At 31.3% G+C, this 13,448-nt stretch overlaps 1 protein-coding gene across 6 annotated transcripts in view; it reads left to right on the forward strand.

The window, feature by feature from the left end:
* The first annotated feature begins 7,224 nt into the window (after positions 1-7,224).
* Positions 7,225-13,448, forward strand: part of LOC101252157 (uncharacterized) — a 46,311-nt gene continuing 40,087 nt past the window's right edge. For 4 of the 6 annotated variants that reach the window (XR_011213101.1, XR_003244494.2, XR_011213100.1 and 1 more), the window contains exons 1-6: positions 7,227-7,604; positions 7,713-7,798; positions 7,891-7,992; positions 8,388-8,494; positions 8,579-8,679; positions 11,379-11,466. Coding sequence is in view for 2 of the 6 variants with exons in the window: in XM_010315869.4 (XP_010314171.1) it covers positions 7,392-7,604; positions 7,713-7,798; positions 7,891-7,992; positions 8,388-8,494; positions 8,579-8,679; positions 11,379-11,466 (697 nt within the window). In the remaining 4 variants the exon portion in view is untranslated. Of the gene's footprint in view, positions 7,605-7,712; positions 7,799-7,890; positions 7,993-8,387; positions 8,495-8,578; positions 8,680-11,378; positions 11,467-13,448 lie in introns of all 6 variants that reach the window. The other 2 variants (XM_010315869.4, XM_010315870.4) reach the window with 1 other exon arrangement.

A 13,448-nucleotide genomic window follows, 5' to 3' on the forward strand; every position in this document is an offset into this window, starting at 1 on the left:
AGAAAGCTTTGGGAAATTGCTTGCTTGATCAAAATTCTTCGGTGGAGGTAGGTTATGGTTTTATGCTATTTGATAGTAAACTCTTAATAACGAATGATATGTATTAGTAGTATTGTAAACCCTGCTATATGCTTAATTGTATGCTTGCATGAATGTGATTATGTAATTGTGATGAAATAAGCATGATGAAGCTATTGAATCCCAAATATTGATAAAAACCTAATCTCTTGTTAATGATGATGCCTTGGTATAAAGGAAGGCTTGATGAACTAAAGTAATGAGATTGATGATGCCCATGTATAAGAGAAGGCTTGATGAATTGATAGAATGAGATTAGGGGATCGGGTGTCACGAACCGACATGTAGATTTAGGGGATCGGGTGTCACGAACCGACACGTAGATTTAGGAGATCGGGTGTCACGAACCGACACGTAGATTTAGGGAATCGAGTGTCACAAACCGACACGTAGATTTAGGGGATCGGGTGTCACGAACCGACACGTAGATTTAGGGGATCGGGTGTCACGAACTGACACGTAGATTTAGGGGATCGGGTGTCACGAACCGACACGTAGATTTAGGGGATCGGAGTGTCACGTTCCGACACATAGTAGTAGGGGATCGGAGTGTCACGTTCCGACACATAGTAGTAGAGGATCGGAGTGTCACGTACCGACACTAGAGGATTAATGAATATGAGGGAGCGGAGTGTCACGTACCGACACAAGAGAAATAAAGATAATGAATCTTGAAAGATGTTAATATACTCAATCTAATGAACATAATTCCCAAATGAGTATGGTATTGAGGCTTGAGTCCTCATGTGTGAACTTGACGGTAATTGTTAATGATATAGTACTTGCTGTTGCTACATGTTGAGTATCATAGTTGATTTTATGATATTACTTGGTATATATTGATTTCTATTTTGAGTTGGCCGATGATATCTACTCAGTACCCGTGTTTTGTACTGACCCCTACTTTTACGGTTTCTTCTTTGTTATTTGTGGAGTGCAGCAAACGTGCCGTCATCTTCGAATCAACAGTAACTCTAGTCAGTCTTCATTACTCTGGATATCAGGGTGAGCTAATGCTTCTAGCTTGGACTGGATGTTCCTCTTAATGTCTTGATGCCTTAAAGTTCTGGCATGGACTAGCTTTTATGTATTTTTAGCTTCTTAGAAACTCTTAGATTTAGTAATTTGAAGTAGATGTTCTTGTGGTGATGACTTCCAGATTTTGGGGATAATAATAGTTATTGATTTTGTTAATGAGTTTTAAGTCTTCCGCGTTATTTTCTATTGATATTATATTGAAATGTTAAGGTTTAGATTGGTTGGTTCACTCACATAGGAGGGTAAGTGTGGGTGCCAGTCGCGGCCCGATTTGGGTCGTGACAAAAAATGATGCCTAAGACCTACAATTGCACGTAACATGTTATTTGTGTATTATGATCGACATAATGAAGAATTTGATAAGATTGAAGTATCACATACATGTTGCTGTCAAACCTTTTAACTCTAAAATTGAAGCTATGCTTTATTTTACATTTTGGCATTATAAACATTAAAGTTGTCTTATCCTTGTACAATAACTTTTCTTTCATATTAGAAATATTTGTATCTGATATATAACTTACCACTTTCATTTCTTGTATGTAATAGGAATCACAAATTTTTGATTCAATAATGCTTAGAGCCTTTAATCCCTTCTTCCACCTTCAGAACACACAATTGCACTTGTTGTTGCATAAAAAAATTGTATCTCTTTATAACTTTTATCCAATGTATCAATGCAAGTGGATAAATGTTGAATCCTACCTCATGTTTCTTCCCTTCTATGTATAATTTCATCCCATATCATTTCGAATACGCAATGGACATGAATTACCTTCTACAACGTATCTGATCTCCATGTTTTTTTTGATTCATCAACATTCTGTTGCAATTGTTGAATAAAGATTAACGAATGAAATATTTTCCTATACCACTATGTCGTCACTTCTGTATCGCTCATATCTAACATCACTTTCCCATAATCTTGAATGTCTTAACAAGATCGAGATGTTCATTACAAATCTTCACAGAGAATGGGCTAAAAAAATTTTGAATCACCCTTCCAAAGCTTTCCGCAAAACAGAAAGTAAGAATTTCAAAATTTTAAATTTTAAATTTCGGTTCAGTAATCTTTTGATGAATGACTAATTTAAAGATGAAAGAAATGTATGTGTGAATTGTGGCAGTTAATTTTTATTTTTGTTTAAATCCCTTATTTAACACAATAAACTTATAAAATCCCTTTAACGCATTGAACTGATAATTACAACTTCTAAATTAAAGTATACACCCACATATTAAAGTATCCACAAAAAAATAAAATAAAATGAATTTCATAATTTATGAAATAATAAGGAAAATCTTATAAATCTATTGAATAGTGGATGACCATTTAGTTTATTCATGAACTACTAAATTCATGTATGTGTATTCCCTAGATGATATGAACCCCCCTTTTGGATAACAATGTAGATAATTATGTATCTACTAGTTAAATCACTTTTGGGAGTGATATCTCAATACTATAAATAGAGATATCACTCACCATTTGAAATACATTTGAAAAAGAAGAAAAGTCCTCTTCTTCTATCTATTTCTCTTGTCTTCTTATCTTTATTATTATAGTCTTATGAGCTTGATGTTATACCACGTTATCAGCACGAGACTCTAGCCAATAGAGAGTGAGTTTAGTTTTTCTTTAGCTCATGTCTTGGTTGATCTCGTTATGAGAATCAAGATATTATTTGCATAAAATCAGGTATGCGTTTTTTAAAATATTTTTATGATTTAGAATACAATAGTATTCAATCACTAACAATTATTAGGACCCAAAGGCATATACAACTATTGGTTGAATATGAATACAAAACTTCTTAAATGGAAAAAGGTATAAAATTTTAATAGCATGAGTTTGAATATTATTTTGATTGTTTTGAAAGACTCAAAGGGTAAGTCATGTTGTACTTCGGTTTATCATACCGTTGGTTAAGGGTAAGACGATGGATTCAAATTTCATCGCACCAAAAGGGTAAGACATCACGTTAAAGTCTGGATGCACCATAATGAAAAATATTTGAGGATAAGACGATAAATTCAAATTCTATCGCACCAAAAGGGTAAGACATCAATTTGAGTTGGGATGCACCATGATTGGGTTCAAGTCCTACAAAATTATGGCGTAACACGCCTTATATGGGTAAGACATTAAGTTTGAACCAATGCACCATAGCGATGATAAAATGATGACTAAGAAAAATAATATACTTTTGATGAAAAGCCTTGAAATTTGTCCCATTGAATTTGCTCCATTCCTTGAAAAGAATGTGGTAGCAACATATGATAACTTTGAAATCTGATGTTGAATTGCTTCATTCTATCGTATGAATGTGGTAGCAGTAAATAATTAGTCTAAAAGATGAAAAATAATTAACGATATGAAAAAGGGCATGAAGGAATGAAATTATAAGTCATCATTGTGGTAATTATAAAAGGAAGAACACTATGGGTTCTCCAAATAGTCCTTCGAAATGTGAAGGCAGTTTTCCCCCACCTCTCATATTTTTTTTTCTTCCTCTTCTTCTTCATAGTTCTTGTTTGCTTGCTTGTCTTTCTTCTCGTTTTCTTTATCTTTTTCTTCTTCGTTTCGTACATTATTGGTCTTGGCTGATAGTCTTTGATATTTCTTCTTGAATCAGATTTAACTAATTTAATCAGTGGACTATATTTTGTTTGTTCTCAATTGAAACTACTTCATAAATGATTAGGGTCACACACCATTGTTTTGATATGTAAAATTAATATTTCTTTGAAATCATTCATCATCATTTGGGCACCTGTAATTTTTTCAATAATTTGTATTTGTATTTCCAACAGATTGCTATATATTGTAACAATTGACTATTGAAACAAATTATAGTCATATGTAGCAACAGAATGATTATTTCAATAGCAACAGGACAGATGTTGCAACATGTAACTTACACAAGCGGCAACATATAAGCTAGATTACATGTCACAATTGACATGATAGTTATTTAATAACCTTATAAGTCATTGTTTGAAGTGTTATATCATATTTATATTGCTTAATTATGGTTTAAAGTACTAAAAATTTGTCTAATTTGACATTTTTTTCATTCCTAAATCACTCAATTTATCGATTAAGTCATCCTTGAAGTGGCATATGTGACAACATATGCACGTTCTGTTGGAAAAATTGCAACGGAAGTGTCATATGTGGCAACATATGCACGTTAAGTTGGGAAAATTGCAATAGAAATGTTATATGTGGTAACATATGCATATCATAAAATGATATTTTTTTTGGGGAGGGGGGGGTGGTAATTCAATTAAATTGTCACTTAATTCAACATGTAACACTAATATATAGTCCTATAACATGTCTATGTACAAAATTATGGTCTAGTAAAACAACCTTCATCAATTCTATCAATTATTTTTACAAAGACTATCATTTACCACTAGTTCATCATACAATGACCAAGTAACTACATATGATAGTTATATAACACCCTTATGAATCGTTATTTCAAGTGTTATAACATATTTTTATTGTATAATTATGGTTCAAATTACTAAAATTTGGTCTAATTCGACATTTTTTCATTCTAAATTGCTCAATTTATTGATTGATTCATCATTGAAATGACATATATAATAACATATGCACGTTCTGTTGGAAAAATTGCAACAGAAATGTCATATGTGGCAACATATTATATCATAAAATGGTCTTTGAGAGGTTATTTCAATTAAATTGTCACCTAATTCAACATGTAATACTAATATATAGTCGTACAACATGATTAAGTACAAAATTATAGTCAATTCAATTGTCACATAATTCAACATGTAATGCTAATATATAGTCATACAACATGTCTTAGCATAAAAATATGATCTAATACAACAACTTTTATCAATTTTATCAATTATTTTTACAAAGACTATCATATCACTAGTTCATCATACAATGACCAAGTAACTTCATATGATTGTTATATAACACCCGTGCAAATTGTTGTTCCAAGTGTTATAACATATTTTTATTGTTTAATTATGATCCAAAATACTAACATTTGATCCAATTTGACATTTTTCCATTTCTAAATCGCTCAATTATCGATTAAGTCAACATTGAAGTGACATATGTGACAACATATGCACGTTTTGTTGGGAAAATTGCAACAGACATGTCATATGTGGCAATATGTACATCTTAAAATGTATTTTTTGCCAGATAATATTTTAAAAGGAATAACAACCCAATCATCCTACAAACAAATAAGTGATAAAAATCACTAAAAAGTCCTGATTTAATACCAATGACTATTATATTTTATCTTAGAAGATATCAATGATAAACTAGAAATGATGAGGGCAACAACGCTTTGTTGTAGAAGAAAATCGCAAAATATTACCACTGATATTGTAGAAAACATAACAACAATTTGAATTGTAAAGAAATAATGGAACGAGAGAAAAGAAAACAAAAATTAGAAAAAAAAAATTAAATTTGAAATGTGAAACGAAACGACCTTTAATAGAGGAGAGGAGAGAGGGAAAATGAAAGGACGATTGTTTTAGATATTTTTATTTTATTTATTTAATTTTTTTTATAATTCATAGTGTGACATCTATTGCCACATATATACTTTCTGTTGGAGTACATGCAGATAAATTTATAGTTTTTTTTTTACAACAAAAGTTATATATTGCCATAGACACTACATTTGTAACAATGAAATGTTGACACATATCTCCTTTCTATGACATATGTTGCTACATATCTTCTTTATGTGACATATCTTGCCACGTATCTTCTTTCTGTGACATATGTTGCCACATATCTTCTTTCTGTGACATATGTTACCACATATTTTCTTTCTGTGACATATGTTGCCACATATTTTCTTTCTGTGACATATGTTGCCACATATCTTCTTGACATATGTTTTCACATATCTTCTTTCTATGACATATGTTGCCACATATATCCTTTCCTTTGGGGCGCATATAGATAATTTTATGGTGTTTTTTACAGCATAGGTTATATATGTTGCCACATACACTACATTTCTTCTTTTCCATTATAATTGACATTTGTTTCAACAGAAAAATCATTAATATTATCAACAAAAATAAACACTTCACCAATTGTTTTATACAACTTATCAACAAAAAAAGTAATTTACAATGGTTTACATAATCATCAATCTAATCAATGGTGGATATTGTTGCTTCACATCACAATTGACGACTTCGATTTTTTTCTCTTTCTCTTTCGCTTTCTTTTTCAATTTCTCCTTCTTTATCTCTAGGTCCTTCTCCTTCTCCTTCTTGTTCTCCTTGCCTTTTGGGTTTGAATGTGATACAGAGCAGTATTCATTGTGTTTTTTCTTTCACTAATTATAGATAGTGATTGATAAATAAATTTTTTCAATCTCCTACACTTCAAATATTTATGGATAACTGAACAAAACTATATTTCTTAAATCATATGAACAAAATGGTCACAAAAAGAACAACAAAAACAAAAAAAAATTAAAAATTTTCAGTGAATGTTAACATTACATATACATTTTTTTTTCAAATTATGGCTTTTTGAGTTTGTTAATTTTCTTTCTAAAACAATAAATAATAGGTACCATTACACTATTATTCATTTTCACATCTATATAACGATTTATTTTTCATTAACTGAAGAAAAAAACTTAGTATTATTTCAAAAATGTAAAATCTCTCAAAAAAAAGACTTACCCATTTTAAGTCAAACACAATTTTCAGTTCAGAAAGAGGAGAAAGTCACGACCGGAGATGATAATGAAAATAAGATAAAGAGAGATAATATTTGTTTTGATAGTTGAATTTTCAGATTTTCTAAAGAGAAAGAAGAAAAGAAGAGAGAACATTGAGAGAAGAAGAAGAGAAATACCTATTTTCATTTTTTTTTTTTAAAAGGAATGATTTGGATAGAATTATAAAAATTAAAAAAATAAAATACTTTTTTGTATTTTATAAAAAATTAGAAAATTTTAAAAATATTAATTTAATTCCAAATTTACTTAATTATATTTTAAAATAATTTAACCGGCATTTGATTGTTCTATTATAAAAAACCTAACAATTATTTGACACCTTTCATTTAATTCTCTACAACACTGTGTAGGGCATTTCGGCTGATAGGCCGAAAGGTGATGGGCCTAAAAAGGTCAAAAAGGGGAATTGATGGCATTAGAGTGTCGTCGCTGATTCGAATATTTCGTTTGTTCAAAGTATTATATGAGTGAAGTGAGAAATAGAGAAGAATAGCAATGGCTTGGAGACTGAACTCGGGTGATATAGCCGGATTCAAAATTCTGTTTAGTCTGGGGATTTTGTACGGATTGATATCGGTTCTTGTATACTCCATCATTCACATGAAGTTCATCACACCTCTTCCCATGGACGCTCCTCCTGATCGCTTCTCTGAGGCCAGAGCTATTGAGCATGTCCGCATCTTATCAAAGGATATCGGAGGTCGCCAGGTAATGACTCTCACAATTCCATTTTACATTTCTTTGCCGACAACCCTCAAACCACAGTTTTTGCCCCCAAAGAGAATCTCATGCTGTTTAAATCTTTTTTGTGTACAGCAAGGGCGTCAAGGTCTGAGACTAGCGGCGCAATATATTAAGACACAGTTGGAAATGATGAAGGAGAGAGCTCAACCTGGTGTAAGGTTGGTCTTATTTCAAACTTTTTAAACTTATTCTTCAGGTAATTCTTAATCTCAATTGCTGCATTAATTATTGGAGATTCTTATTCTTGCAGAATAGAGATAGAGGAGACCATTGTTAATGGCTCATTCAACATGTTCTTTTTACGGCATAGCATCTCTCTGGCTTATAGAAATCATACAAATATTATTATGAGGTATACCAGCTTGAATCTGACGTTTCCTCATATATCTATATATTTCATCATCCTGAACACTTCAGTTTTTTGTTTTCCTCTCTTTTTTCTTAAAGCATAAAGATAAAGCAGTGTTAATACCTGAATTCTATTCCTCAATTAAATGAATTTCTTTTTGGTGGAGCTCATTTGTAGGAGTCATGGATCTTTTACCTTTGGAAAATATTCCTTACACTTTCTTAAGTTATGAAAAATCTGAAGAAGTTTGGGAAATAACTGACAAATTGTTATTGATGTTTGATTTGTAATCAATCTCATATACCTAAGGAAAGCATTTTTTAAAAAAGTTTTTCATTCAAATATGCAACACCTTAATTTTATTTAATGAAAACTGAAAGTAAAACAATCAATTTCAGAATCTCATCAGTGGATTCAGGAGAAAATGATTCTGCAGTTTTGGTAAATGGCCATTTCGATACTCCACCTGGTTCTCCAGGAGCTGGTGATTGTGGTTCTTGTGTTGGTATGTATATCTTGCATTTGATCTGCTTTCCAGCTGATGTCGTAGTTGGTTATAACTATCTTGATTGTACTATGACTGAAACAGCATCGATACTCGAGCTAGCCAGACTCTCTGTTGATTCCGGCTGGATTCCACCCAGACCAGTAATATTTCTGTTTAATGGAGCTGAAGAACTGTTTATGCTGGTAAGAAGATCCTTATGTGGGACCAACGACAATTTATTTGACGCTGTACTCCTATGATATTTCCTTTTTAATGGTTAGAGTTTGGATGTTCTCATGTATGCCGCTTGATTTTGGGCTTTAATACATTCCCCGATTTTCTATTAAGAATAATGGACTTAAAGAATCATGAACTATGCTTGTGTATTACGGTGTTAGGTAGAGTGTATAAAAATAATGTTAAATAAAATGCATTAGTAATGCTTGCATTAACAATGCATGTATTACTTATGCCTGTATTAATCATACGTAGATTAGTTTTATGCATTGTTTGGTTTGATGCATTAAAAATAATATGCATTGTATACAAATAATTATTTACAAAAATACACTCTACTATTGTGGTAGAAAATATGTAAAAAAGGTTTTGAGGGGCAATTGAGTCTTAAATGATGTTAATGCATGCATTAAAACCATTGGATTGCTAATACCTAGAAATCCATGACATTAATAATACATACCTTAACACATAATCGAGTGTATAATTAATGCTTGCGTTGGTTATACATAGATTGGAAAAAAGTACCAAACAAACTACTAGTAATACACAAGACTAATGCTGTAATGCATGCATAAGTTTTTCTAATGAACTCTACTAAACAACCCCTTAGAGTTCTACGAAGTAGATGCCACTTTCCTATGACTTCCCATTTTCTTAGTGCATGTTTCTTAGAAAAATTATGCGGTTCGACAGTATTTCAATTTCCTGAAAATTGTTGTCTTCTATCTCTGTCCTCTGTGCCCCTTAGTCTAATAATGGAAGACGTGATGACGATACAAGTCAGGAACACATATTTGTTTACTCAAATAGTTTTCTGTAATATTTGGAATGATTTTTGGTACTCTTCATTTCATACTCTAAAAGCATACATACCAGTGCAAGATTTTCCTTGTATTTATATGGACAGGGTGCTAAATTATGATGGTAGCATGGTGCAGATGATAAATACTTTTGTCGATTCTGAGAGTCATTTGGATTAAGGAAGTATCTCGCTCTGGTGATTGATATACGGGGTTCTTAAAATCTTCTACTACCCCATCTTTACCTCTAGATATGTTTTTATACTGCTTGCGGTAGGCCCTCTGGTTATCTTTTGAACCTTTTTGGCCAATGCGATATGGAATCATGATATGATATCATGATATGAAATCATGAGATAAAAAGTAAAGTTTTTATTGGACATGCAATATGAAATTTGTGTGTTATATATTCTCTCATAAACGTAAGAATCCTATAAGTTGTAAAACTATTAAAAGAGCCCCAATTGTTTATTCAATCTTACCAAATAAACAAAAATTTATAAAATTGCATAATAAACTATTACAAAGCTATTTGTTCACCACTTAAGTAACTGTTTCATCTAATTTTAATTGATCAAACTTAATTCAATTAAAAGAATTGATCATAAAATTGTAGTGTACTAGTCTTTTATATAATTCTCTCATATAGTACGGATATTCTCTTCACGTTGAGCTTGCATTTCTTGATCATATGACCAACAAGACGAACCAACATTGTTACTTTGAGTCATTTGTTGGTCAATATCATCTGCAACTATATTTTCATGTTCACAGACCATAGATATTTCATCACTACTTTGATATTCTTGCAAATAAGTATGTGACACTCCACAAGCTATGAGAATTTTCACTTGTGTGTCAATATCATAATGGTTCATGCCTTGTTTCAGTTGTGTGCAATTACACATTTTTAGTGCATTAGTTTCGTGCTAAAATCAAATATATAGGAAGTAATTATCAAACATACATCACCAATTTTCCCCTTTTTCATATTAAATTGTTTTAAACATTTTCATATGAAGCTGAGAAAGAAGTTTTTTTTTATCATGAAAAACCAAAAACATACTACTCCCTCGGTTCTTGTTTGTATTCACCAATTCTTACTTCATAATTTATATTCACCAAATTGAATGTAATAATAAATTTTATGTTGGTGAGCGTAGTAAATTTTAAAAAATAATGATGTGATTATGAATTTTACATACATATGACAAATGGTTAATAGATATAAATGTGGGGTTGTTTTACAAATTTTGAACTTGTGAGTCAATTTTTGTATATAAAAAATCCCAAATCATGATATCGAATTCCCAAATCATGATTTTTGGAGAATATGGAATTTCATCTCATGATATGAAATCATGAGATCATATCATGAGATGAAATCAACATGAAATCGCATGTCCAAACGCTTATTCTGTCTCACGATTCCATATCGTTATATGGTATTGCATGGCCAAACGCCTACTTATTGTCTCATGATGAACAATTTTAGATATCAGTGAACAAATAAGGTTCTGCCTCCTTTTGTTTCTTTATTTTTCCTTCTGTTCCTTGATTACTGCGATTTTAATTGCATATCTTTTCTTATCAATTGTATCCTGTTTAGAATCTCGGATTCTAGTTCAATTGTAACACTCAATGCATTCGAGCATCCATAGAAATACATTTTGTCTTTAATAATGTCTCATGGCTTCATTGACTTTTTATATCTAAAGCTTTATGCATCTCTTCCATGAGCTCAAAGGAATTGTAGTTATCTAATTGTCATTGTTGATATTCAGAATGCTTTATGTAGTTTAGTAGATGATTAACAAAATCAAGCAAGTTAAAAACAAGAGTTTTTTTGATGATTTTCTCAGGGTTCACACGGTTTTATAACTACGCATAGATGGAATGAGACGATTGGAGCATTTATAGATGTTGAAGCTTCTGGGACCGGAGGCCTCGGTAGGTACCTGCATTCATACAATTGTGCCATGTTTATGCTTTCTGTGCTATGTTTTAATGTGATAATGTTATGAACATGAATATTTTCACTATCATACGAGCTGCCTGCTATTACAAGCCTGTAAGGAGGGATACATGTAAAGCATAGGGATAAATGTAAAGCACATTTTTCCTTTTTGGCAAATGCTAAAGTAATTGATAGTCAAAAGAGGGTACACTATGGCTTGGAATCATTTTATTGAGAACACTGTCTTCAATGTTGTTCTTTATCTTGGATATCTTGTTGTTTAATAGGTTGATATAAAAGATACAATGAATAAATAGATTGCCTATTAATTATCATAATGGTAGTTATGGGTACTGGAAACTGTATAATCATAGATTCTCTAGTTAAAGACTGATTGGATTTTATATTTGTAACAAGATTCTTTCGTCGGTTAAGCGTATGAGTTGTAATTTTCTTATATATTCTTTGCCAATCATCGCCACTTGAATTAGCCTTTTGGTTTAGATTCAAAAAGATTCTTTCATCGGTTAAGCGTATGAGTTGTAATTTTGTTATATATTCTTTGCCAATCATTGCCACTTGAATTAACCTTTTGGTTTAGATGCAACTCCCAAGATCCATTTTCATAGTGGCTCAATGTGATAGCCAAACCATCTTTGGTATTACTATCCAATGTTGGACTTGGACCACCCAGTTACGTTGCTCTATGCTCTAGGTATTAAGCCTTGAGCGTGCAGGTGTTAGAATCACACATTGGTCAACTATATAGGTTGTAATTTCCTGATACAATCTTAAGCAATCCTCACTACTTCAACCGCCTTTTGTAGTTGAGTTGGTCAAGTTCCAATTTCTCAAGAATATTATATTTATAAATCATGAATGTCATTGTACGAACAATAAAGTGAGTGTATTTGACTAGGGAATCTACCATCTCTATCTTCACTAGGGTGTCATGTTGATGTTATACTTCCCTTTTTAGTCTGTTTGTTTGTAGTTTAAGGGCCCATTTGGATGGGCTTAATAAAAGCAGCTCTAAAAAAGTACTATTGAAAGTGCTGAAACTTATTTTTAAAATAAGCAGTTATGCGTTTGGATAAAAGTGCTGAAGTTAAAAAAAAGTTGTTGATGTGTTTGGCAAATAAGTGCTGATATACAACTTTTTAAATCAAAATGTTTGAAATACCCTTAAAAGTTGTTAACATAATAAAAATTAATTAATTTATATTTTACAGCCATAAATAATTATATTTTGCTATCATTCACATATTTCTTTCTCATCAGAAATTATTTATAAGAGGAATATAAACTTATTATAGATTTTAAAGATATATAATTTGAATAGATCAAAGAACGATTTAAGATTTTATTTTAGTTTCATCCATAGGTAATAATAATAGTCTATCAGCCACATATTTCTTTATTATCATAAATTATTTATAAGACGAATATAAATTTTTATTTAAGTTATATGTCAACTTATTTTACATTTTAATAATATATAATTTGAATAGATCACTTGAAAGATTTAAAATTTATTTTATTTTCATTCATTAGTAATAGTAATTGTCTATCATCCACACGCGAAAAGGGAAAAATAGAAGAAAGAGATGTTAGGATTATGTGGGTAATTTGGAGATTGTATAAAAATATTAACGGTAAAAAGGTAAAAATGTGGTCAACTTAAAACAGCTTATAAGTTGGAGAAAAAAAAGCACCCCTACCCCAGCTTTTAACTTTTGGCTTAAAATAAGTTTTTTTAAACTTAAAATAAGTTATTTTGAGGATTGCCAAACAGCTAAATAAGTCAAAAATCAGCTTTTAAGTTAGTTTGACCAGCTTTTAAGCTGAGCCAAACAGGCTCTAAGCACGCCTAGGCCCTGAAGCGAGACTCAAAATGTGTTGAGCGCTTTGCTTCATTTTATGAGCATTTCAGTGTCATCCTCAAGGTTTTGAGATAAACTTTTCCTTGCTTATG

Source organism: Solanum lycopersicum, chromosome 12 (genome assembly GCF_036512215.1).
Source record: "Solanum lycopersicum chromosome 12, SLM_r2.1".
NCBI lineage: Eukaryota > Viridiplantae > Streptophyta > Magnoliopsida > Solanales > Solanaceae > Solanum > Solanum lycopersicum.